General features: G+C 40.3%; 1 protein-coding gene and 1 long non-coding RNA gene across 10 annotated transcripts in view; one reads left to right on the forward strand and one right to left on the reverse strand.

Moving 5' to 3' along the window:
* MEIS2 (Meis homeobox 2) overlaps positions 1–27828 on the forward strand; it is a 210978-nt gene that overhangs the window by 62217 nt on the left and 120933 nt on the right. For all 9 annotated transcript variants that reach the window (XM_032261214.1, XM_032261211.1, XM_032261216.1 and 6 more), the window contains exon 8: positions 2251–2396. In XM_032261214.1, coding sequence (XP_032117105.1) covers positions 2251–2396 — 146 coding nt within the window. The remainder of the gene's footprint in view (positions 1–2250; positions 2397–27828) is intronic.
* On the reverse strand, positions 17869–27568 carry LOC116538703. Its single transcript, XR_004263754.1, has 3 exons — positions 27552–27568; positions 26898–26899; positions 17869–17958 (listed from the first exon to the last, which is right to left on the reverse strand). It is a non-coding gene; the product is annotated as an uncharacterized LOC116538703 (long non-coding RNA).

Raw genomic sequence — 27828 nt, forward strand, 5'->3', positions numbered from 1 at the left:
GTAGACAGACAGACTGACTGACTTCAAACTTGCACTTGCAGTGTGGATTTTTTTTTCCTCATCTCCGGGTACTGCTTTTCAAAATCGCCTCAGGCTACAGAACAGCACCTCAGATCCCCAAGGCCCACTGACTGGCTCCTAATAGCCACTCTCCATCTGTGTCACATGAACAGCTGATGAGATCGCTCCAGTGTCTGTATTTTGGAGAGCATATCCACCCAGGTTAAAATGCTAGGGTTGCCAAGGAGCAGTCAGAAGCCATTAGTGTGGGTGAGAATTTGCCTTGCAGCAGTTCCTTGGCATGGTGGAAAGCATGTGCACGTGTCCCCGCACGAGCTTGGGTGTGTGTGTGTATGTGTGTGTGTGTGTGTGTGTGTCTTCTTGTCCAGGCGACCCCCTGGTGTACCTGGGTGTGCAGGGAGGGTGACAGATGAAAACTAGACTCCATATATTCAGTATCGAAAGAGTCAAACGCCTCTTGCTTTACTGTGTACTGATTTGTTCTTTGACTATATGGGGTCTTTTTTATTATTATTATTACAACAGAAGGCAAAGAAAAAGAGAACAGCAACTTCGGGGTCATGCTCTAGTGTTTGGGCAGATGGAAGGGAGCTGCTTTGCCTTGGGGCAGGGTGGTTGTAATGAAGTGGCCTGTCAGTCTGTAAATAGTGAGGGTCATCTCTTCCATGTGATGGAGGGTATCGCATTGCAGTGAAAATGGAAATGTCAATAAAATTAATCTGCCAGCTCTTTGCTGTGGCTTTTCTGCTTCTCTGGTCAAAGAAGGTTGAAGTCTTTTTTGGCACGAAAGGAAAAGCACAGGTACAGGGAAGCCCACAGAGCAGACCCAGAAGTTAGAAGGCAAGTGGCCCAGTGGGCAGGATGGCTGTGCTGTAGCACAGTCCGAGAGGAGGGAGCAGGGCTGGGAATGAGCTGCTGGGTCGCTCGTATTCCTCGGGAAGCTACAGAGCGTCCAGCTCAGGCTACATTGAGCACGGAGTTTATTGTTTTAGGCTTTCTTGGACAAGGTTTTTACTTAGCATGGGATTTATGGCATTTACTGCTAATGAATGTCTATTCTTAAATTACAAAAACCCCCATCTCAGTGCAATTCCCAGATGTCTTTCCTGGACCCTGGCTTCTTAAACACCAGCAGGGAGCATAAACTCTCTACTTCTCTGTTTTCCTCTTTCGTGTGGCTCCAGGCTAATGATGTGCAAGGAAAACACAGCCATCTATAAAGCCCCAGTGCTGTCCCCGTATTCTTCATTTATTTTGCATTTGATTATGCCACAAGTCGGATCTTGTTTCTTTCCTTTTTTTAAAGTTATTAGTTCAAATATTAATGTAGGGATATGGCATATATTGCTGCTCTTGATTGATGCCTTCCCAAAAACAGGAAGACGTGCTCGTATGAATTTTAAGAAAGTAGGGGTCCTGCAATGCCTTGCCAGAAGAGTTTTTCAGATACATAATTTAGATGCCCTGCAGGCAGGCTTTCAAGGCATTTTTGCCGGAGGGCAAGAAAAAATAACTATGACTGTTAAAAGTAAATGATTTTTGCTAATGCACAATTAATGCTGGAGAAAAGCACAGAAGAGAAAGATGTTGATAGAAACTTCTGATTAAGTGAGCACCCTACCTTGATGTGTATCTTTTTTTTTTTTTTCGTGATAATGATCAGTGGTGCAGAGAGCTAAAAGTTTTCATGTCATGCAAATGCTGAGTGCAGGGTCATAGGAGAAGTGTGTGAATGTGCGTGCTTAGGAGGTGACAGCTCTAGGAGGGGCTGAGCAGGCAGTGCGTTATGTGCAATGAACAGTGACACAGTTACTGTCACCTATGCAGGCAGCCTAGAATATATAGACTACAGAACATTTAACTTGATTACCCTACAGTATGTGTTCACTCTGGGCATGGGGATGCGTTTCCACCCAATGGGTTTTCTGATGGCGGTTTTCCCACATTGGATTCCATAATTGACAAAGAGCTACTGCACTGTGTCAAGTGCACAATTATAATTGAATTAATGATATGGGCAAGTGTGAGACACACAAAATTAACATTTGAAGAGGCCTGGTTTAATTTTGTCTTTTACATATTTGTGTCTCCAATTATACTTTAATGAAAGAGAATATACCCGCTTAATGGATTTCTTTCAACAAGCTTAGCTGAGCTCATCATTAGCTGCACTTGTTGTTGGCACGCTTGCGATGTTTTCTCTAATGTATTTTTATTTCTTTCTACTAGGGGATGGTTTAGACAACAGTGTAGCTTCACCTGGTACAGGTGATGATGATGATCCGGATAAGGACAAAAAACGCCAGAAGAAAAGAGGCATTTTCCCCAAAGTAGCAACAAATATCATGAGAGCATGGCTCTTCCAGCATCTCACAGTAAGTCAAGATGAAAGAGAAAAAAAATAGTTTTTGTTTTGCTAGCAAGTTGTACGGTTTCATACAGATTGTTTTTTTAATTAAGGTGCCTGTTTTCTTATTCTTGAAATCTGATGAGTAACAGGGCAGTTGAGGATTTTATCAAGTATTACCATCCAAAGAGCACCCTCTAGAAAGTAGCAGGTTTTTGTTTTAAGAAGCCGGGAATGGACTTTATTCAAAATGGTCTAAGACCCTGAACCCCAGATATAAGTAAATTTGTTATTTATGCTAAAAGGTATTAGAGCAACTTTGGGTAACGCAATAGCAACCAAGGGAAATGGCTGTAAGGAGCTCACGAATCCATAAACATTGCTGATTACACTATTAACAAAAGCCATCTCCTCTAGGAGGAAAAAAAAAAAAAAGCATCTTGCCACATGCATGTCCAGGCTCACAGTATCAGATGCAGCTTTAATTGTTGAAGCAATTTGAAAATATGTCATGTATTTATATGACAAATTCAGAAGGGTTATAGGTGCTATAATGCCTTTGTTTGCAAGGTGGACATTAAAGATTCTTGTTTTAGCTGTTCAAGTCCATTATCTTAAAAGCTAACCCTGTTGGCTTTACTATGTGCAACGTTTTAAAACTAACAATTTATCTTCCTGTTTGCAATCCTTGTATGTGTGGATACATACTGTTGACTCTAAGACTCTCATGAGAAAAAAAAAATTACAATATACTTTTACAGAGAAACTAGGCATGCTCATCTTTTATTGTTCATTTGGAAATTCTGGGAAACCAGTAAAAATTTCAGATGATGCTTCTTGCTATAATATTGTTTTCAGGCCATTCTATTTAGGCTAATACTTAAAAATAGAGTAGCACATTGAAAGCTGAAGGTCTTCTTTGATTATCTAACTTGTGCGTTGCCATGCTGAATGACATTAGTTACAGTGTCATGGGTCCAGGACAAGGTTCCACTTTTATTTATGGTGGTGGCTGCTGATCTGCTCTTCTTGCAGAGCTACAAAGGGCAAGGGGTGGAGCGGTGGTGGGGAGGGAAAAGTGATAGATTCACATTCCTAAATCGGCCATTTTGATGTAAGGACATTAGTAGCAAACTAAGGTGTATCGATCTGGCCTGTGGTGTCAGGATTAGCTGGGAGAACCAACGGGGCTGCCGTGGTAGTGGTTATTCTTGCCTTGCAGCTATGGCCATTTCAAAGGTCAGGGCCCTGCACTGACTCGGCTCAGAGGAATTAGACAGAACATGCGGTCTCTGGGCTGATTACTTAACCAAAGACAAAATAATGAGTCCTAAGCAAATACTGACTAATTGAAAGGGCTGTAAATCCATTACATATTGGTCAGGGATAATCAGGAGTATTTAATCACTTTTATCTATTCAGGAGCACTGAAGCTGCAACAGCAAAGCCCTGAACCTTGCCATGTGGTTATTATTCTCATCATTATCAAAATTACTTCACAGCTGTTCTTTGCTACATCACCTCAGCTGGAGATTTACTAACCTGTAAAATGTTTTTAATTTGGAAGTCGAGTGTGAGGGGAGGGGTTTCTCATTTTTAAATGAAGGTTGGTTTGGTTAGAGTAGCAACTAAGAAAGGCAGCGTAGCTGCGGATGACGGGCCAGCTGCCTTCTCCTGACGAGCTCACCTGGTTGGTTCCCTCCCTCTGTCTTCCTTCATGCTTGGTCTTTCTTGGTGGAAAATAAAGACTTCAGCAGTTGCTCTGCACGCAAACAGCTACATGTGTTTTCAACTTCTCTGTCATCAAAACCCACGTCAGAGAACAGTAGAACCTTAGAGAATGCAGCTGCTGCGTTTGCAGATGAGGAAACAGAGATCCAGAAAGGGAACTGACTAGCGGAAGGTCAAGCTGAGGCAAGGACCCAAGCCTTCTAAGTCCCCAACTTCGTGATTTTTCCACATTATGATGACTTTGCCAAAATGATGATCGCCTTTAACAGTTGCATAGAAATCTCACAGTCTTCACCATCAGTATGCTCAGAGTCACAGGGGAGAAACCTGGAGAAGCCAGGTGCTATTTTCTTTTCTTGTTTTGAAACTTGCCTGCTACCCCAACCTTTCCAAATAGAGAATGCCTTACACCTGTAGTCTGTGAGTTGACTCTCAGGTGGGAGTGTTAGGAGCCCTTAACGTCTTATCTCCCACCCAGCCGCCCAGGACGGCACCCAGCATGCACCGTGGCCACAGGCTGAGAATTGTGGGTGGCCGGTTATTTCTGGGCGCGTGTTGTCACTCTGCTCTGCTACGAACCAATGGTAAGAGCTTGTATGCATCTCGAGAGTGCTTTCATGTAGTGGAACGTATGCAAGGCTTTGTGCAAAATTCTCTGTCCAACTACAATTTTTAATGAATGCCTGTCCTCCAGGTGGGGAGAGAGGACTCAAATAGCCTACGGTCGGGGAGTTGGGAAGTCTGCATTTCACACTCTGTGATGCTGTCTACTGGCTGAACCTCAGTGAAGTCTATTCAGTTCCCTGGACCTTCTGTTTCCCTGTTTTTCAAATGAGAGGGACACGTTGCAGGATGGATAAGCTCCTTTCCCATGCTCCTAAGTTTCGGTTCTGCTCAAGGACATTTAGTCAGAGCAATGCCCTGTCCCAGCCTCATGGGTCGTTCTTTCCACTTTTTCCCCCTTTCTCTTTGCTTTTGCTTTTCACTAAGTGCTTTATTTCTCTCCTGACCTTCTTCACAACATGCCCCTTTCATTACTTCTCCCACTGGCTTTGTCTCCCATCTTCCTCTCTGCGCCACTCCCCTGCCTTTTCTGCACCTCCCTTGTAGCTTAAGGAAATTCCCTGCTTGCACTTTGAAAATGTTTTCCTTCTTCATCCACACTTCACCCCACTGCAGAGAAGAGGTTCAGTAACTTTGATGAGTATGGTCCTGTAACACTTTTACTTTCCAATCTTTAATGAGCTGAAAGATTTACTCAGCTATAATTCTGAGCTCAGAAACCAAGAATAGAGACCCCTAACTAGCGACACGTTAATTTAGATTTCTTTTCTTACATGCACTAACAGGCATGAGGAAGTCCTTGGAACTAGAGATGCCCCACTATATTTTTCTGTCATTTAATTAATTTCAACTTTCAAAGTGAAATGTTGGCTCTGGCTCACTGAAAATAGATGTAGTCTAAATTATTATTTCATGTAAATTTCTTTACAAGTGCATGATTCACTGTGCATTCCTCCATTATTAGTCTCTTTAACATGATTTGAAACCGGTTTGTCCCTTTTGTGCAGTGTGACCTGTTCTTGTATTACAATAATCCCCGATGTACCCTTTTTTCTTTCTTTTTTAAAAAAAGAAGCTAATTGAATTATCTCATTATTTTAATTTGTTAAGCAAATGTATTTTGCATCTCAGGATGTGTTCTTAAAGAAGGGGGCTGCTAAGGCTTTGCCCCCTGAATGGGCCATTGGCCCATTTTGACATTCATGCATTCATTAACTAGCAGAACATAAAAGAACTCTGGTTGTATTTTTTTTTTCCAAACACCCAACCAGCGTGGAGCAACTTTTCCCAATAAGCCACAGGGGTCTTTCTACATATGTTCTCAACTGCAGGCTATTGTCACCTATTCTGAATACCTCAAAAGGCCCAGAGGTGGAAAAAAACCTGCCTCAACAAAGACCAACTGTAGCAATTGTTAAGTCTTAGTCTCAATATGACAAAAATCATTCACCCTCAGTTTTCTTGGAAGAACAAGTTCCGCTGACTGTAACAGTTAAAACAATCTCTCAAATTCCTATGCACCGCCAACTTTAGGGGGAAAGGTAACAAACTTGCACTAATTGATTACACTGAGGAAAATATTTAAACAAAGTCTAAAGTGGCATTTAGAAAATCAGGTTATTTGATAAACAGTTTCCATAGTCAGAATTAAGCACTTTGAATTTGCTTAATCTGGGGCTAAATATTAATAATTAGCCTCAAGTTTTTAGTTTCTAACTGTTTTCAAAATGGCCCTTAGAAAAATCCCCTCTTTAAAAACTCACAGAAATTTTAACAAAATAAATCTATCTATACATATTTTTAGAAAATCCTCTAGCAAAAACGTTGTGTATACCATTACCTTTTTCCTTTGGTTGATGGTTCTGTCTAACTCCTCAAGCAAAGAAATCCAGTGAAGATTGAAGAATCTCTTGGAAATGGGTGTGCCTTTGCTGGAAAGTACCCAGTGGCAAAACAAACAAACAGACAAAAACTTAGGGAACTCCTACAGAAGTACACATGGAGATTATTTTTTTGGGAACACATGGAGATTATGTTATCATAAAAGTCCGCCTGCCATTACAACTGTTTTTATTTGACTTCAAAGCTGAAGAAAGAAGCAGCAAGCAATAATACCCAGGCTGACAGTTTATTCATAACCCTGAAAAACTCCTCCACACCAAGAAGCCCTTAGTGTGCTCAATTAGGCCCTCGGGCACCTCCACTTGCCACCTTCAAGAGCTCCTCCACTTGTGCTACAGATAATATATTTGATCATGGAATAGAAACAGGAAGTGCTCACACACAAAGACACCACTTGCTCATACCAGTTCCTGGCTAAAGGTCTTCGTATTTGAAAACATAGGGATAAAGCTCACACTTAGGAGATGTGGGACTTCTTTCAAAGATGTGTGTTATAACACCAGAAGCAAGTTTTACTTTTCAAAGCGATATAAGCCGAGGTGGGAGCATCGCTTGGGGCCCAGAGTTGGACACCAACCTGGGCAACATAATGAGATCCCATCTCTACAAAACAATAAAAATTTAGCTGGTGTGGTCTCACACATGCCTGTGGTCCCCGCTACTCAGAAGGCCAAGGTGGGAGGATTATTTGAGCCCAGGAGTTTGAGGCTGCAGTGAGCTAGGGTGGAACCACTGCCCTCCATTCTCTAAGCAACAGAATGAAACCCTGTCTCAAAAAAAAAAAAAAAAAAAAAAAGTAATATAATACTATGTATGCAGCCATCCTGAAACTGCAGATTCTAAAGCCTCTGCCTTTTGTTCATGACAAAATGCTTTGTCCCCTTTTCACATCCTTCAGGGATTGGGGAGAGGAATGAAGCCCACTTCTCAGGTGTTTGCTCTTTTTACTGCTTGCCTATTAGAATCTGTCCTACGGGATTGTATAAAGGCCTGGGTTTGGTAATAAAAATGTGTTTTAAAAGATACCATCCTACAGAGACAGTGCACCCAAGTTATGAGTACACATGGTTCCATGTTATGTTAGAGAAACCTGTCTCTCTTCTCCAGTGAGTCCATCAAGACCATGTGATAGTAAACTTAGTAATGTTAAATTTGTTATTGTAATGTCCACACACACACACACACACACTCACACGGGAAGAGAGAGCGAGGGAGAAAGAGAGAGAGAAACAGAGAGACTTAGACTATTTTGCCCTTTGACTAGCTTTTATCTTGTGCAGATCCAGATGGCTTCCTTCTTAAATGAGGCAGTCCGGTGTTAAGGTTAAGAGCAGAGGGCCTGGAATCTGCAGCACAGTAGATTTTTGATCTTGAGCCATTACCCTCTCTGAGGCTCATTTTTCATATCTGTAGAATAAGAATAATTCTAGTTCCATCTAGTAGGGTTATTTCAAGGATTAAATGAAATAATATAAACTACTCAGCCCTGTGCCTGGTACTTATAATAAGTACATAATATTAAGTAACTATAATTCTTATTTTAATCTAGTTAAATAGCCAGCAGGAGGCTTTGACCAATGGACCTGTGCATCCAAAGTTACTAGATTTGTTCCTGGGATTGTGGAGATAGAGAGACCAGGTTTTGCCAAACAAATCCCAAATATGGCTGGTGCAGTAGCTTATGCCTATAATCTCAACACTTTGGGAGGCTGAGGTGGGAGGAATGCCTGAAGCTCAGGAATCTGAGACCAGCCTGGGCAACATAGCAAGACCTCATCTCTACAATCTTTTTTTTTTTAATTGGCTCGGCACGGTGGTGCATGCCTGTGATCCTGGCTGCTTGGAAGGATGAGGTGGCAGGATCACTTGAGCCCAGGAGTTAAAGGCTTCATGGAGCCATGATCATGGCTCTGCATTCCAGGCTGGGTGACAAAATGAGACCCTGTCTCAAAAAAAAAAAAAAAAAAAACCCAAGCTGGGGGCAGTGGCTCACACCTGTAATCCTAACACTTTGGGAGGCCCAGGCGGGTAAATTGCTTGAGGCCAGGAGTTCAAGACCAGCCCTGAGCAACATGATGAAACCTCATCTCTACTAAAAATGCAAAAAATAGCCAGACATGTTGGCACATGCCTCTAGTCCCAGCTACTGGGGAGGCTGAGGCACAAGAATTGCTTGAGCCCCAGAGGCAGAGGTTGCATGAGTGGAGATTGTGCCACTGCACTCCAGCCTGAAGAAAAAAAAAAAAAAAGCAATATCCCTCAGTAGGAGACAAATACCCCTCAGTAGGAGAGAACATGGTCTACATTCTGCCTTCTGAAAGCCATATTAACTTTCGGTGGCTGCTGGTTGATGCTAGGTGATAGCATCAGAGAGTCCTGGTTTCAGTGAAAGCTAGTGTCCTAGTTAGCCTTCAGGGATGCGGTGGATGGTGGAGAAGCAAAGGTCTATGGAGTAGTTCAGAATGTCTCCAATGCTGCTACTTTTGGGACGGAATGCTCTCTTTCACCATTTGTCTTCCAGGATATAAACAGAATATAGAGTTACTATCTTCCTTAGAGTGTGAAAATCTGGGCTCTCTGCAAGACAGCATTTTATAGTTTTTATTATTTTTTATTGATTTATTGATTGTAGAGATGGTATCTCATTATGTTGCCCAGGCTGGTCTTGAACTCCCAGCCTCAAGTGATCTTACCACCTCAGCCTCCTAAAGTGCTGGGGTTATAGGTGCCAGCCACTGCACTCGGCCATGATAATGGCTTTTAAAAAAGGGGTCACCAACTGTGAACTTAGAAGCTTTAGGTGCAAACTCTGTGATATTCAACCTCTCTGAACCTGTTTCTTACCATCAAAATGAAAAAAGTAAGTTACCTGTTCTACTTAGCTGATTGAGTTGCTTTGTGGCTCCAGTGAGGTAGTCAATTCGTAAAGTGTGATGTGCTGCACAAACCCAGATATTCTGGTCTTTGGTTGTGTGCTTGGCTTTCCAGCTGCTTGAGGCCTCTCAGATCTTATGTAGTCACCAAGGAGACTACTTACTTGGAGAGAGAGGGCTACTTACCTCATTTATCCTCTAGCCCCATTTTCTCCACTTGTCCATTTCCACAAATGTGTCCCTGGAGACACTGTGATAATTTCTATCATTAGACATCTTTTAAGACATCTTGAATGGTTAATTGAATCAGTATTTCATGGACATTAGTTATTTCTGCTTGGAAATTAGTGCCTTCGTGATTCTGAGACGGTTTACATAATACAAATAGCTGTGAGCCAAATTAATATCAAATAGGAAATGTTGACCTTAGTTATACAGTAAGAAATGGTTTTTCTCATATTCAGAGATGCCGTTGTTCGCATGCATACAAGTGAGGCTCATGAGAAATATTTACGTGGAAATGCACATGCAGAGCACACAGCTGAAAGCACCAGCAGAGACAGCTTCCCACAAACATGCAGCATAATGGGGCCGCCCCTAGCCTTAGCCTTTGCATTGTTTTCCTGCTTGCCAGGAGAAAACATCTGTAAATTATTTGAATGGAATCTTATACTAGAGATTGTCTGAACTGGTGTCATCTCTGTTTAATTTCAGGAAATGATGTCACAATGCATTAAATAACAATGCTGGGTGGTTTATTTTCCCGTGAACATGCTGTCCTAAGCATTCCTCTTCTTTTGCAATGTTTCCAATTAAGTGTAAGCTTGAGTGTTCTTCCTATTTCATAATGATTTTGAGGGGTGGGGATGGGAGTTGGGGGTGGGCAGAAGGGTAATTTCAGAGGTTGCTGAGGTTCAGAGCTAATGGCACATCCATCATGTCCTTGTTGGGTTGGGAGGGTGCTGAGCATTGGGGCTGTGATCACCAGTGGCAACCTACAACATCACTGGTTAGTTTTAAAGAATGTCTAAAAACGAAAGCCTGAGTGTTCTGATGCTAGCTGTCCAAAGAGCCACCAGATAATTTTAATAGTGACCTGCATACTGAGCTTCTGCCTTTATCAAAGTTTCTCTGCACTCCCTTCTTCAGTAAAGAATAGAGGACATAAGTCAATTCTGTGTGCCATCTGTTGTCGTTTTTACAATTTCTCAAATTAAAGAGACAGGCCAAAAATTTAATGTTGTGTTGAATCCTAGAAGCTCCTCTAGAAGAGAGAAAATTGCATCTGAATTTACTTTGTCTCTCTTGAGGGGGAAACAATTGCATATTGCTATGTCATAACCTTTTATTTGTAGTCCCAACTGGGTGTTTTGAATTGGATTTTGAGGGCTTCTGCATGGAAACTCTGATGTGTTTGGGATTCAGCAGCCTTTGTTCACATGGTTCTGATGACATTGAGGTAAAGTCACTGGTACAGTGGTGGTGCAATGGCTTTTCATGGGGTAATGAAATGCATAGTCTACTCAATGCAAAAGCATTTTAGGATATGTCAAGACATTTCAAAGTACATCAGACAATCCTGTTTCAAAAGAGGTTCACCTGAGATAGACTGAGAAACTTACCTCCCAGATTATGAGCTACTAACTGACAGACACATTTTAAAAATAGGTAATTAGTAGGCAGAACACAGAGTTTTTAGGGCTGTGAAACTACTGTGGATGATACTATAATAGTGGATACATGTCATTATACATTTGTCCAAACCCATAGAATGTACAACACCAAGAGTGAACTCTAATGGAAACTGTGGACCCTGGGTGATGATGATGTGTCAATGTAGGTTCATCATTGTAACGAATGTAGTACTCTGGTAGAGGGTGTTGATAAGACAGACGCTACACATGTGGGGGCCCAGGGATTTATGGAAAATCTCTGTACCTTCCTCTCAGTTTTGCTGTAAACCTAAAACTGATCTAATAAATATAGTCTACTTTAAAAAAAAAAAAAGGGAATTGAATGAAAAGACTGAAGAATGAAAGGCTTATTAAATTACCATCAAAAAGGAACCAAAATAATTATTAGCTCAAAGTTTAGCACCTAATTTCATAAAATATCACTCGAAGTGTAACTGTTTAAAAATATGTTAAAGAATTCAAGGAGATGGGAAATTGAGGACCCTTGAATAAAGGAGCATAGAAGGCATGTGCATATTGAATATTCAGCTATTTAAAAACTCCAAGAAGAGAGTGCCATTAAATGCTATTTAGTGAAATCCCTGAATATTCATTCAGATCATAGGGAAAATTTCCATTTCTTCATTCCACCTGACCACAGTTTGCAAGTATATTCCATAGAGAAGTGGAGTGATTGGGAATTACAGGCTAAGTTGACTGGTTATGAGAATACTGACTGTCCCTCAGCTTTGCTGCAGGACAGGGTCAGAAGATGACCTTAACATTCAAGACTAATTTCGATTACAGAGAGTGTTACTGCACAGATTTCAGAGGACTCCTGGAAACGTCCTGCCTTTTCCAGGCTATACTCTGTTTTTGCAATTTGGAACAGATTATGAAGTGTAAAGATGATATCCAGCCCCATTTCTCCGGTTAAGAAATAGTGACTTGGGTAGGAAGCATTAGGTGAGTTGAATGGAATTTGCCTTATTACATTTATATGCTGTGTGCCACTTTCTAAATTGATTGGCAGCAGTTGTTTACAGTATGCAGAATAATCACTGGCACCCTTTAAAGGTGTATTATCCTCTTAAAACATAATAGTAATGCCATTTTCATGCTTTTACATTTGCTTGCTATTCATATTCTGAACTGCCAAATCCCAAATCTGCCAGAACTAATTTAAGTTGTTTTTATCTAATAGTGGATAAGTTGTCAAGTCACAATATAATGGCAGATAATTTTTCTTAAACTATAGTTTTACTTCTTGGTTATAATAGGTAACATGAATATTTGTTGAATCTGACTTGATTGTCCACACAAAAAGAATTACAACTCAAGAGATATTGTCACGGGATGCTGCGATGACAAGAAATGAAGAGAATGTTATTATCTAGTTATTCTGAGCATTATAGAAAATTAACATAGGCCGCTAATTAGTTCCCTTCCAGCCACCACTCTCCCCCCGCCAAATTTGCTGATACCTGATTTGCCTGACATAGCCAGCCAGATAATGAAGATCTCCTCTTGTTAATCCCTGCATCAAATCTTGCTGCTGCTGGTAGTTTAAATACTTCTGTTATCACATTATAACTGTCTAGGTTTTATTTTACTTTTTGCATCATTCTCCTGCAGTCACAAACATTCCAGAATTAATTTTGTCTTGGAAATATTTTTTTATTCTATAATAATTTAGAAAAGTATATTCCCATGACTCAGGCCACATGACAATTGGGAAATGACTTTTTCCTTATCCAGAGTACATGATGTGATCCCATCATATGCTGACAAAAAACAACCCAAGTGTACTGGGGTGGTGCTACACTAGTCTTTTAAAAAGAAAAAAGGCTTTTATCAATAGAAAAGATGAATGCTGGATTATTCTCTGTAGGTTTGGTGAAACATTGGAACTCTCTGTGAAGTAACCTTATTTGTTTCCCCATGGTGAAAAGTTACAGGCTCCATTTCAGTGTTTCAAGATACCTGCAGGCAGCTCATGGGTTGCTATGCTTGTTTTAAACCCTTCCTCGCAGTCAATGTTTCAAAAAATAGTAGGAGAGCATGGGAACATGGGGTCATTAATAGTCAATTACAGGCTCAGTTTTTGTGTTAGTTTCTGGGAAGCTATAAATTTAGAACTGTGTAGCAAAATCTCATGGATTACCTGATGGCACTTTGATAGAAACCCCTCTTAGAGCTTAGTCCTGCAGGTTTTATGTTTTCTAGTAAAACATTTAAGTGTAATTAAATATGATCATGTGAAAAGGCATTAGTTTTTTTTTTTTTTTTTTTTTTTTGAGACGGAGTTTCGCTCATGTTACCCAGGCTGGAGTGCAATGGCGCAATCTCGGCTCACCGCAACCTCCGCCTCCCGGGTTCAGGCAATTCTCCTGCCTCAGCCTCCTGAGTAGCTGGGATTACAGGCACGCGCCACCATGCCCAGCTAATTTTTTGTAGTTTTAGTAGAGACGGGGTTTCACCATGTTGACCAGGATGGTCTCGATCTCTTGACCTCGTGATCCACCCACCTCGGCCTCCCAAAGTGCTGGGATTACAGGCTTGAGCCACCGCGCCCGGCCTGGCATTAGTTTTTAATATGACCTTTGTTGCCAGTCTGGAAATCCTCTAAAATGTTTGTATATTTTCTTTTCATTTCTTTTTCTTTTTTTCTCTTCTTTTTTTTTGCAGAGCAAGTTTGACAGAAAAATGATTTAATGCTCTTTGGTCCTATGTACCTGTACCCTTTTGTCCATGGCTGTTCTAAATACCCCCATGCTTGTTTAAAATGTATATATAATCAGTTACATAAAAAGAAGTATGCTTAAAATTGCATGACTCTGGTTGGAGCAGACACTAGGTATGTCTGTAATTCATTTTAAAAAATGTGACTTTCCTACCTTTAGATAGCGAGGATAATCTGTTAACTCTTTGTGCTGATAAAAACAAACATTTCAGGGCATGGTGAAAGAAATCTCTACCGTTAAAAGTTGATATACCTGAAGTAGTGGAGTTAGGACAAAACTGAAGACTTGACCAGTGTCGTAGTCTTAGCACAGCCTTTTGCTCTCTGTATTATTTTGGGCAAGTTATGTAATTTATCTGAGTGCTCATTTTCTCACATTGTTTTGAGGGTTAGCTAAGATTAGAAATAGCCTTTGAAAAGGACAAAATACTCTGCAAGTGTAAAACGGTGTCTGTTAATGTTTTCATATAATCCATTGAAATAGTTTGCTCTGTCTTAGCTCCATTAAACCCGAACTGGGATGTGGGTGAAACACTCTTCAAAGACAAGTATTGCACTTGTTTCTTTTGCCCTAAGTCTGGAATGGGGATCAAATCCTACCACGTACAAGGAGAAAGGCAAAAGACCTGACAGACCATTCATATGTGGCAGCATGAGTCAAAGTAACTTTTGGAATTTGTATACTCAAACTTAAGAGAAAGAATCGGAAGACTGCAAACTAACTTCGTAATAAACGTATTGTCATTTGTGTTATTACAGCTTTGGAACAAACTTGTTGGGGGTTTGGGTCTCCTTGTTCTTTGTCCCTAAACTCTTCATCTTGAGAATTAACTGGTCCATCAGTGTGCCATTTTTTATCCTGGTCAAGCTGGTGGCAAAAAATGGTTTTATGTTTCTAAATGACGATCTCATAGGCCCAGTCCAAGGAAGGTAAAGTCTCATACTAGACAAAGAATTGTCTCATTGCAGCAAGAGATGACTGGGATTTTTTCCCCCCTGAAGATAGTTTCAATCTGGACCCTTAGTCAGGTTTTCTTTGATTCTACATACAGAGATTGCAGATGTTACAGCTCAGTTAGGCTGAAGCACAGAATATATACGGGAGAAGAGTGAGCAAAGATTCTAAAGGTATGTTGAGGACTTAGGTTTAGACCCATCAGCCAGATATGGAGGCGGGAGAACTTCTGTGGAAGTTGGAAATGGTGGCACTATAATTTGAGAGTTGGAGCTAATCTTTACAGAAGTAATACTTGAAACCGTGGCACTGAATAAAGGTTAAAAAAAAGAGACAGTGCAGAGAGATCAAGTCTTTTGAAGACTATATGTAAAGAAGTAAAGAAAGAAAGTAGTGAGCAGAGATAAAGCCATCAGACCAGTAGGAGCATAATCAGATCATGTGAAAAGGGAAGGAGTTTCAAAGTAGAGGAAGTGGACTCTGTAGAAGGATCAGGGGCAGTCGCACACACCTGTAATCCTAGCACTCTGGGAGACTGAGGCTGGTGGCTCACCTGAGGTCAGGAGTTTGAGAGCAGCCCGGCCAACAAGGTGAAACCCCCGTCTCTACTAAAAAAAACAAAAATTAGCTGGGTGCCGGTAATCCCAGCTAATCATGATGCTGAAGCAGGAGAATTGCTTGAACCCTGGAGGTGGAGGTTGCAGTGAGCCGAGCACCACTGCACTCCAGCCTGGACAACAGAGCAAATCTCCATCTCAAAAAAAGAAAAAGAGCAGAACAGAACAGGAGACCAGTAAAGATGGGGGCCAAGGCACGCCTGGGAAGGTACAGAGAGAAACAGACACATTTTGTAAAGATAGGAAGAAAGCTAAGGGAGTTCAGGAAAAAGCTTCTCTCCACTGATGAGTAGGAGCTGTGGAGAGGGTGGAGGAGGGTGAATTAGGAAGACACAGAAGCTCATCCTTGGAGCAAAGAGGACAGGCTGAATGGACTCTGTCCATATAATTTCATCCTTTCTCAGACAGTGCTCAGAAGCGAAGAGCAAGAGAGACTAAAGCAGACAACAGGAAAAACCTAAGGCTGGGACCAACAAGGGGAAGAGAGGGAAGGTGTTAGAGCAGTTTTTGAAATGACAGACCAGTAAGTAAAACTTCCAGTGAGATAGTCTTTCCTGGGACAGAAAAATAATCCTACAGTTCACGTGAATAAGAAAACAACTGAGAAAAATCAAGATATTTTTGGAGAAGAAAAATGAGGGAGTTTGTGCACTGGGAATTACTCAAGTGTATTATAAAGCTACATGATATGGCATTGGCTAACACAGTAGGTGCAATGATCATCTGAATAAACTAAGAATTCACAAATCAACCCAAATATAGAAAGAAGTTTACTAATTTTAAAGGCATCACTTCAAGTCAGTTGAGAAAAAAATAATCAGTAGGCTTCATCAAAATATGTTATACATTTAAGAGTTTTTGAAGTAGATATGACTGTTTCTCTTTCCTTCATTTAATGAAATGTTTTGAGAGTAAAAGCAAAGGAATTATAAAGAAAAATTGTGATAGATTAAATTACATACATATGAAAATTAAGAGCTTTTGAATACCGAAAAAACACCATATACAAAATAAGGGAAAACATTAAGCTAGCAAAAATATGTAACATTAATAACAGGCAAAGGATTAGTGCCCCTAATAAATAAAGCATTGTACAAATCAATAAGAAAAAAATGAAGGGAATAAAAAGTCAAAAGACGAATAGGTCTATTCACAAAAGCAGAAATACAAATGACTAGTAAGCATTTTAAAAATATTCAGTGTTGGCCTGGTGTGGTGACTCCTGCCTGTAATCCCGGCACTTTGGAAGATTGAGGTGGGAAGACCTCTTGGGTTCAGGAGTTCAAGACCAGCCTGGGAAGCATAGTGATACCTCATCTCTACAAAAAATAAAAATAAATAAATTATCTGGGTATGCTGCTATGCACCATTAGTTCCAGCTACTTGTGAGGCCAAAGTGGGAGGATCACTTGAACCCAGTGATCTGCGATCACACCTCTGTACTCTGGGCTGAGTGGCAGAGTGAGACCTTGTCTCAAAAAAAAAAAAAAAAAAAAAAAAAGAAGAGTTCAATGTTATTAGTAACCAAATAAATTTAAAAATCAACAACAAATAAACTTTTATTTGGTAGAAACTAAGAATAAAAAATTATGATATCTGGCACTGTCCAGGGTAGAAGGAAATATCTAACTTAATAATGACTATAAAAATTAACATTGACTTTCTGGAATTTAGTAATATGTGTTAAAAAAAAAAAAAGCAACTAAAAATGTTCTCATCCTTTGATCTAGTAATTCCATTTCTAGGAGTTTGTCATGAAAAAATAAAAGTACACAAAAATTATGCAAAGCTGTGTATAAAGGTATTATTTACTATAATAAAAATTTGAAAATCACCTCTATTCCCATATGGAGGAGATATGGATTGTCATAGAATGTTCTGGACTACTATGTAACCATTAAAAATTACTTTCAAAAATATTTTGAGATAAGGGGAAATTTCGACGTTTTACTAGGCAAAGAAAAATGGATAAGGTAGTATATATGATATAACTTTAATTTTGTTAGAGAAAATATATATGGATGTATGCATGGAACATGAATGATTATCCTTGGGTAGGAAGATCTGGGTGACATTTTTACTTTTTGTATTAGAAATTTTCTATGTGTATTGCATTGATAATACAGGACAATACATTTTACTTTAATAAAGAACCATGCTGGCTAAGTGGCAGAAATACAGTGCGGTAACACACTGGAACACTGGAAACCCGTTGAGGAGTTACAAGTCCAGGGGCAGAATAAGAGAGAACAGAGAAACAGAGGAGCATTTTGAGGTTTGCGATCTTAGAGGAGCAACATCTCTGTTTGATGAATTTTCTGCTGACAAAGTAGAGATGGATAACATTAGAAATGAGAGAGGCAAGACATTAGACAGGCTTTTGTCAGACATATTGAAGCTCTCAAAAGTAGGTGCAAGCCATGGGGTGGAGACCAACTTTCTAGCATGTACAGATGTCATAGGGAAAAGTGGGAGTGGCTTAAAAGTCAACATTCTTCCCTCAAAACTGGTGGAGAGGAAAGAAAGCAAATGCTGTGAACTTCATGAGAAAGGTGGCTGGACAGTCTTAGGGTAGGGGCTGGGAGCAGGAATAAGGGAAGAAAGGGAAGAGAGAACAGACTAGCCTCTTGTCCCTGATTCCAGAGGTATTGGTAAGGAGGAAAAAGGAATAATTTCAGTCTAAGAGTATATTAATAGCTAGGGCTGCCATAACAAAATACCATAGCCTGGGTGGCTTAAACAACAGACATTTATATTTTTTATCACAGTTCTGGAGGCTGGAAAGTCCAGGAGCCAGGTGCCAGCAGGGTTGTTCTGGGTGAAGGCCCTCTCCTGGTTTGCAGACAGCCACCTTCTCCCTGTCCCTGCATAACCTTGCCTCTGACTTCATTTAACCTTAATTACCTCCTAAAAGCCCTATCTCCAAATAGTTATCATATGGGGGCTGGGGTTTCAACACACAACATTTGGGAGGACTTAATTCAGTTCAGAGCAGAGGGTTTTCAGGTTAACAATATTTTAGAACAAATGCAAGCTTTAAAAAAAAATCAGGGTTATGGAATTATACGTATGGAAAAGATCAAATGTTTTTCGGATTTTTTTTTTTTCCGTAACTCAGCCAATGAGGATGAGGGCAAAGAGGCAAGTTAATTTAGGATGTGGTGAGATAAAAAGACCAGAATGCCAAGAGTAATGCCATTAGAATTACAGGTCTTTGCTAGACCCAGGCAGTAATAAAGCTCCCTAAAATACGGTCTCATCTTGGAGTAGAGAACCTGAGATAAGGATCCCTCAAATGTTTCCTCAAAGCACCTGGATGGAGGCAGGACAGAGGAGCAAAGAAGGCGTGGGGAGGACTATCCAGTTGGCTAAAATAAGCCACAAATTGAGTTCTTATTCTGATTATGTGTAAGGTTTGTTTGATCTAGCTGCTTTTCCTTAGAGTTCAGTTTACATATGCTTCGGCACCCAACCAGCTTGTGTATTTTCAGGATTTTTTTCCTCTTTCTTTTCCTTCTTCGCTTGGTTTTTAGATCAGGGAGGGGAAGGACTGAGGGAAGCGAGGTCAGCAGACGAGACTCATTTCCCGGTTTGTCAGACTGTGCTCTTGACCCCTCCTCAGGACCTGTGATTAATACACGCTTTGTAGAGGAGACTTGGCAAACCCCGCTCTCCACAGGACCCGATTCATAATTCACAGCGAGCAGGAGGAGCAGGGTCTTTGTGGTGGCTTGTTGGCTCTTTGCTGCACAAAAAGCAAAGCCTTCTGACCTTCGCTGTTATCTAATCAGGAAGTAGACAGTCCTGGTGTGTAGCTGAGTCCTCGTAAGACTCTCTACAACTGTAAATTATGTTCGGGCTCCCCGGATCTGGGGCATGCCACACTTTACATTACTATTGTGTATCTTAAAATAAACAGCATCGCAAGCTGTTTATTTTGGTGTTACTATGTATGCAATTTTAAAACAGTGGTTACTTAAACAAATGTCTCTGTTCCCACAGCACTTGAAAGCCAGTGTTTGCTCCTGTGGTTTTGGATTTTGTCACTTCTGTTTGGATTATATTTGAAATTCACACTGCAAGCAGTTGGAATGAACCTGGCAGCACCTAAGACCAGGGCCTGCTGTTGGCCCCATGCTTCACTGTGAGCAGCTCTCTGCCTCTCCACACTGTGCTCCCCCTACCCTCTACAGGCCATATGCATGTGCACAAACCAGATATTTTCCTTTCTCTTTGGGGCTCTAAATTTATCCCCATGAGTGATCCAGAGAGTCATTTACTTTAAGTTCCTGAATGCTTTGCAATTTAATTGAAGACATGGTGTCATTGTGATTTTGTAACAAAATACTACTCCCAAATACTCATTTAAATTGTCATCTGTGCACTACAGATACAATGCATACTCCATTGATATAGCTTGGTGAAGATGAATGAGAAAGCAAAGGGGTGGTAGGCAAAACGGATGTAAAAATATCAAAGTTTTGACGGTGACTTGCCCTGTGACCTTCAGTCCTTATGCTTCTATTACAGAAGGGGTGAAACAGAATGGTAGAAGGTCTTAGTAGCTCATGCAGTACTTGTGTTCAGATTGACTTTGGTTTGATTCACAGGAGGCTAACTACTAGTGCTTTTTATTTGGATGAGTTATTTAACATCTTTAACTCTTCATCTGTAAAATGGGTAAGATTATCAGGATGGGAGGGAACTGAATAAAACAGAATATGTAAAACAGTCTATCCCACTTGAACAAGGTTGGTACTCAATAATTACCTTTTCTCTTCTCATTCCTCCTCGTTCCATGATATAAATTATAGCTGTGGGTGGTCTGGGAATAGTCCTCTTGGCTTGAAGCTGGAGTTAATGTAGTGTGGGACCATCAGTGACCCACCTGGCCTGCTGGGTGATGTTTGGGACTGTCATTACCCAGAGTATGTTTAACCATTAGCGATGGGGCCACAGCACTCCAGACTTCTCCATCCCATGGCTCGTTTTTAAGGAGAGAAGGAGAGGCTAAGTGGAAATTTGTATGATGTGTGTCTTACCCCTGCCATTAGTGAAGATATCAAATTATAATCATTTTTCCATCTTGATGACATGAGTTTCTTCTGTTGTACTAATACGTTGTAAGGGAATTTTTTTTATTGATTTGCTTGTTTATGAATGAATGGGTAAAAATCTACTTTGATTCTTAGATATTTCAAGAAGTCTAAATTCTAGTAATAAAATTCATTGCCTTTAATACTTTGACTCCAAATCAGCCTACACAAGTATAATTTTTGTTCTCATAGCTCAGTTGTATAAATGAGATAATTTGTTTTGCATGTATAGATACTATTTGCATTTTCCACAAAAACAAACACAACTTTGAAAATTTTATATCATAAGCCTGATAGATTGAGGTTGCATAGTATAATAAATCTAAAACATTAATTAGATGATGTCGGTCTTATTGGCTAGATAGCCACATTTCCCTGTCTTCTGAAGCACCTGCCCAAGGTCCTGTGCTGTGAAGACACATTCCTCAGGTCATTTAGATACAGGCAAGGTCCAGTGATTGTTTCTCATTGCTCTCTATGATTCCATGAACATTAACATGTAAAATATTTTGAGCATGTGGATTTTTTATTCCAAATATAAAGAAAATATGTAGTGATCATAGAGTGACCGAAACCTTGGATGGAGCTTCAATATCTTACATTAGCTGAGCTGCCTTGTGTTAGTGTTGTAACTTTTTAACAGCCTCCATTTCTTATCTTTGTAAAATAGGGATAATGATAATACTTCCTCCCAGGGTTGTTAGGATGGACAAAGGAGATCATGATGGGCCAGGGATTCACCACACTGCCTGCATTAAATACTGGGGGAGGTTAGCTCTCAATCACTGTGTTGGCCCTTTAAGGGGACAAATACTTTTCAATTTCCCTAATGATTTGAAAGGTAACATAAATTCAGAATTTTTGATGTCATTGGTTCGCTTCTGTCCTAAACACCATAGAATCCCATTTCTCTTGATGGATCAAAAAACAGGGTGTGAGGTAGGAATAAATGAAGGAATAAAAAGAGGACTCGCACTGTTGCTAGGTGATCTCCATTTTTACTCAGAGTCAGAGTGCATCCTGCCCTCCTTCCCTTCTGTGATTGGCCTATCTCTTAGTTAGTGTTGTTTCTTTTTTTAGTCTGCTTATTACCTTCCTAACAATGAGGCATAATCAAATCAGTTTTTTGTGTGAGACAGGTTCTTGCTCTGTTGCCCAGGCTGGAATGCAGTGGCACCATCATAGCTCACTGCATTTCTGGGCTCAAGTGATCTTTGCACCTTAGCCTTCCAAGTAGCTGGGACTACAGGCATGCCCCACCATACCGAGATCATTTTAAAATTTTTTATTCTTAGTAGAGATAGGGTCTTGCTATGTTGGCCAGGCTGATCTTGTATACCTGGGCTCAAGCGGATCCTCTAACTTCAGCCTCCCAAAGTGCAGGAATTTTAGGGATGAGCCACCAACCCCACCCACACACTGTATAGATGTTTATTCCTTCTCCACAATTACAGCCATTTCATCTCCCCTACCACGTTCTCTTTGACTGTCTGGTTTGACTACGTTTTCATTCTTTCTCACTTTTTTAACCTTCGATGTGTCACTTGTATCTGATGTTCAAATAATTGTATTATTTTCTATTGGTTTGTGTCATCAGAAACAGGTCAAAATTCTCATTACAAAGAGAGTGGAGGGGAATGTACTTTTTTGCCCCAATAAAATTAGATGGCGTAGTGACAAGTGTGTGTTTGTTAAAAAGCAGTTAGCACAAATTAGAAATACTTCACAGCAGATGTGTTTTGTGAAAGGATATGCTAAAAAATTAAACAGAGAATACTTTCCGGTTATAATTTTAGAAAAATATTGTGCAATGAAGCAAATTTACAATTCACTTAAATCAACCTTTTTATAGAGTGTGTGCCTTCACGATACAATTTTGACAATTTTGCAATTTGTTTCAGTGTTTCATTGAGGGGGTGGAAATCCATCTGCTAGTTATTTTGGGGGACACCATTGCATCAATAAAATGATTCCTAAGCTGTACACAGACTTCATTTTAAATTAATGTGTAGCTGTTTTAAGCATCAGTGTCTTAGTTAAAGGCAAAAGTTCCTATTATATGCATAATAGTAGGAATTTCTTTTTTTCTTTCTGTCAAACAATCCCAGTGTAGGCTACTCTCGAAGAACTTCTTGGGCCCTGGGTTCTGGCAGACGCTTCTTATTCTTACTTCACTGATCCCTTTTCGAGCTGCTGGAGGGACGTTTTTTTAAGTTGCTACCGTTCATACAGTTGCTATTAATCACTGTCTGCCATGTTGTGACGCGGGTTTAATAACATCCCATTGAGTGGCTCTTGCACACTGGAGGCTTACCGACGGCACTGGCCTTTGATATTCGACTCACACCAGGAAAAAGAAAATGTAGAGTAAAAAAAAAAAAAAAAAACGCAAATAGAAAAAAGAACAAAAACTGGAGAAAACAGAGTGAAATCAAAAACAGATAGCTTTGTGTGTGCAGCTTAGTTTGCCATGGGAGCAGTGAAGCTATAAATCTCAGCAGTGTTGTTTGAAAACTGAACGTGAGACTGCTAAATTTATCATTCATTCTTTGTTGTTTCAGGGAGGGGAAGAGCTGGCTGACTTGGCTAACTTTGGTTTCTGCCCCCTCCCCTCAATAACGTTTCGTTTTTCTTCAAGTAAAATCAAAATGTGTTTTTTCCTGGATCAAAGAATACTGGGTGATTTTACCAATTGTTGGGGAAAGAAGGGGGTAAGGAGGACTGGCTTTGAGTCATCTATGTGTTGTGGGAGTGTGTGATTTCTCCCACTTCATAAATGTGGGGACAGGGTGGTTTTCTTTCATTATAGAAAGAAAGGATATACACATCTCCTACTATGTACTTTAAAAATCCACATGGAGAATTTAAAAGCATGGAGAAAGTTCACCGCCGTGAGTAAATCTCGAGCCTCGTGAAGCTGCAAAACTCCCTCCTTTTGTTTGCACTGGTACTCTATGTTGCACAGCGCAGGGGAAAAAAAAGGTAGAAAGCAAGCCTGCTACAGATGTGACTAGCTATGAATATTCATGAGTGCCAGTGCTCCTCCTTTCCTAGAGCATCCAGGCCTTTCTGATCTTCCTCTTGCACAGCTCCCAGATGCTCCCCCTGCCTCCCACCCCACACTTCCCCCACCTCAAATCTGCCCTCCCTGATCAACCCTGGAACAGGACTGCAGTTTATTTCGATAGCCTGGCATGATACAGTGATCAGCAGTGGCCTTAGAAGTGTGCGCGTGTGTGTGTGTGTGTGTGTGAGTGTGTGTGTGAATATACCCCTGCATCAAAACAAAAGGGGGAAAAGAAAAAAAATGTAATTATCTACAGTTTTATGAATTCAACTCCCCTTAATGTTCATTATTTAAACCAGCAGCAATTACAAGTTCAAAGGGGTTTAGAGGGCCAGCAACCCGCATAATCACTGCCAAATTAAGCGGGGCTCATTCGTCACAGGAGAGTACACCCTGAGCAGTGAATCATGCATGCCGTGACAGGCTCTGATTTACATAAAGCAGAAATCTGTGCCCTCTGGGGCTGCGCGTTACTTCATCTCAGTAGCCCTGTGATACGAGAATTTTCTTTTGGTGTTAGGAAGCTGATACTATCTCCGACATGCCATAGCATTCCACTAAATATTGACAATAGCTTTTCACTTTAGTGTACACTTGAGCTCAAGTCACATGTTGGGCCACGATGTCAGTGCAATTCTGATTCTGGGAAAGAAAAGAATTTGATTCCCCTAAAGTTTCTGAATTAAGTACTTTTATGATTAGAAAGAATGAGAGTTTTGGTGGCACAGTGTGTTTCCTTTTATCCCAATCTATTCAGGTCTGTAGTTAAAAATCTATGATGCTGATAAGGAGGGAAAAAAAAAAAAAAAACCTTAGACCTATGACCTAAGTGCCCGAAGGGAGTGATCTATTGAGGAATGCCCCCTGAGGCCCTTTCCTGTTTGGCATTTAGAGAACTTTTGAGTGTTACCTAGTGACAGTTGGAGATGGTAATTGAAGTAACCTGTGCTCTGAAGTTGGGCTTTGTGTTACCAAACTTCAGAGGACTTCTGATCAGATGGTCCAGGAAACCTGCTTGAGTGCTGTCATCAGCCATTGAAATCTCTTGTATCTAAATAATAAAAATTCCAGAATTAAGTTCAAATCAAAGTGCATTTGGTTTAGGATGATTGTGTAAGACACCAAAATAACGTACCTAGATTTTTATCCCCCATTCTTAGATGTTCTCTCTCGTCTCTTTAGGCAAAACTTGGCACTGTTTTATCAGTTGTTTTCTGTCTTTTGGAGAGACCTCAGTTTTCCATTTGTGGCTCCATCATCTTGGGGTTATGATGTCATTTCCCCAAGCAGTCATTCTCTTTTCTCAGATATAGTGCTGCAGCCACACTTAGGATTGGAAATGATTGGGTTTTGAGAATTCGTTTGGCAATTTGGGAGATAATCTACCCTTAGTTCTTTTTATTTTATTTTTATTTTTTTACTTACTTTGAAGTCAGATAAAGGTCTTGTGGTTTTGTGTCTTGTAACTTGGTCTACACTTCACATATATCGAAGCAGTGGGTTTAAGAAGTTCTTTGTAATAGATCACAGTAATATGTGAAGCTGTGACAAAATGGACCCAAGACATCCCTAAAAATGCTTCCTGACGTTCTGGTATTTATTGGTAACATTCTACCACCACCACTCAAAGCCTCCAGGAACTTTACCTTGCCATTAAGTCTGCAGATAATTTGTTTCCCTGGGTTTTTGCCTGTATCTTCCTCCCTGAAATTCTTCACCAAGTGGAGATTTTGGATACTCAAGTGTGAAGTGACAGGAATGTTGTCTCTACTGTCACTAGTATACTGTAAGGCAGCCTGTTTATGCTGGAAAGACAGGTGAGCCAGGAATCTGAGTCTCTGGTTAGTCCAGGTAAGAAACCAGGTTAAATGGGCAAGTCATTTCCTCTCCGAGCTTCAGTTTCCTCAGTTGTAAAATGGGATAGTCATTTCTATCTTGCCTAACCCAGAAGTTGTTATAAGGAGTGGTAGTGGTTAATTTTATTTCATTGCCAAAGCTCTGAATTCATCAAGCTGTTTGAGTTCCTCCTAAAGTATCTTTATTTATTTATTATTTATTTATTATTATTATTATTTTTTTTGAGACAGGTTTTGCTCTTGTTGCCCAGGCTGGAGTGCAATGGTGTGACCTCAGCTCACTGCAACCTCCACCTTGTGGGTTTGAGCAATTCTTCTGCCTCAGTCTCTGGAGTAGCTGGGATTACAGGCTCCCGCCACCATACCCAGCTAATTTTTTTGGTATTTTTAGTAGAGACGGAGTTTCACCATGTCGGCCAGGCTAGTCTTGAACTCCTGATGGCAGGTGATTCACCTGCCTCGGCCTCCTAAAGTGCTGGGATTACAGGCATGAGCCACAGTGTCTGGCCCTAAAATCATCTTTATTCCTCTCTTCTCTTCAGTTCCTCCGTGTTCCTCAGAAGTAAGATGCTTTCTCTCGTTTCTTCAGGCCTTATTCTCACTTTCAGGCTGAGCTTTGCTGTAAGGTGCCATCTGGCACTCTCAGTGGAAGGATTCTCCTGGACTCCTTGAAATCTTCCTAGCCAGTTTCCTTCTCTCACCACCACCTGTAGCGTCCTAGGGAAGAAGAATCAACATTTTCACTTACGTTCTTTTGTCTAGCCCCTTCCTCCAGAACACATCCTTCTTTTTTTTCTGTTTAAATAATTTCATGCCTTTTAAAACCCCAATACTGTCGAGGTTTTAAAAGGGTCACGGAGATTGAAATATGCATTTACAGGAGGTAAAGATTGGTAGACAAATTTATACCCTGTAATATAGCCCAGAAGTGCTAAAATAAAAAAAAAGATACATTAAAAAAATAATATTCTAATCTTTCATGTGGGTCCACCTGAAAAATACACTCAATGACCTGCAAATCCAAATTAGATTTATATTAAATTATTTAAAGATATTCTAATAAAAAATTTAATGTAATTGAATTTATACACATTAGGAAAATTTTAATTACCATACTGGTAAAAATGGCCATATAGTAGTAACTTATGTAGCATATTGATATACAAATATGTGTAAAATAGGCAGTATATAGGTGCACACACATGCATGCATACACACGTGTACACACACAAACAAGCAAATTGTGGTAAGGTAGAACTTATGTGAAATCGGGGAAGAATTGTACCATTTCCTCAGTTAAATTCATGGGACCTTTTGGTGGGCACACTTCACCCGTGGGCCTCTTTGTAACTGGCCTACCAATAGGGTATATGATTAGATGCTGAGGTTCAGTTAGTGATAAAAACAGAAGCATGCTTTCTTTGCAAACAAATGGTGCATCTCTTTATTGACTTCTTTCTTAGCAATCTATGGTTTCTAACATGGCCAAACCACTGGGAAAGGACTGAGGAACAAGGAGATGTTTTAATGATCAAATTTTACCTGCTTTGGTCCAGCCGCTATAAAATCTTGCTGCTATATTGAACCAAAGTACCCATCAATGTTCCTTTTATTGGACATGCTTCATATGTAGTGATGAGATTATATGCATCCATAGAGGTTGTTAGGAAAAACTTAACATGCCACTGATGTGCAATGAAGGAAAGTTAATTGTGTTGATGCCACAAAACTGCATCACCGACTAGATCCCTCTGTCAGGAGTATTAATCTGCCTTGAATAAAAACTGCTAAACAGGCTTGTAACCAACAGCCTAAGGTAAAACCTGGTATTAATAAACCAATGGCAATGAATCAAGTCACAACTATCTTTAGTCATGCAGGGATCTATAGGCTGTAAAACCACCGCCAGGCGTGGTGGCTCATGCTTGTAATCCCAGCACTTTGAGAGGCTGAGGCGGGCAGATCATGAGGTTAGGAGTTTGAGACCAACATGATCAACAGGGTGAAAACTGGCCTCTACTGAAAATAAAAAAATTAGCCGGGCATGGTGGCATGTGCCTGTAATCCCACCTACTCAGGAGGCTGAGGCAGGAGAATTGTTTGAACCCAGGAGGCAGAGGTTGAATGAGCCAAGATCAGGTCCCTGCACTCCAGCTTGGGAGACAGAATGAGACTCCATCTCAAAAGCAAACAAACAAAAAAACACTGATAGAAGCTGGTCTATAAACATAATCCTTTTTCATATTGCTAAAGAATTTAAGTCAAATACAGCTATTGAAAATGCACATATCTCTTTTCAGTTTCTATCATATTATCAGTAACATATACTTTCTTTAATCAAGAAAACTAATTCTTTTGGACTCTGAGTCTATATACATTTGGG

Source organism: Sapajus apella, unplaced genomic scaffold (genome assembly GCF_009761245.1).
Source record: "Sapajus apella isolate SASKATOON/1434 unplaced genomic scaffold, GSC_monkey_1.0 scaffold122, whole genome shotgun sequence".
Classification (NCBI taxonomy): domain Eukaryota; kingdom Metazoa; phylum Chordata; class Mammalia; order Primates; family Cebidae; genus Sapajus; species Sapajus apella.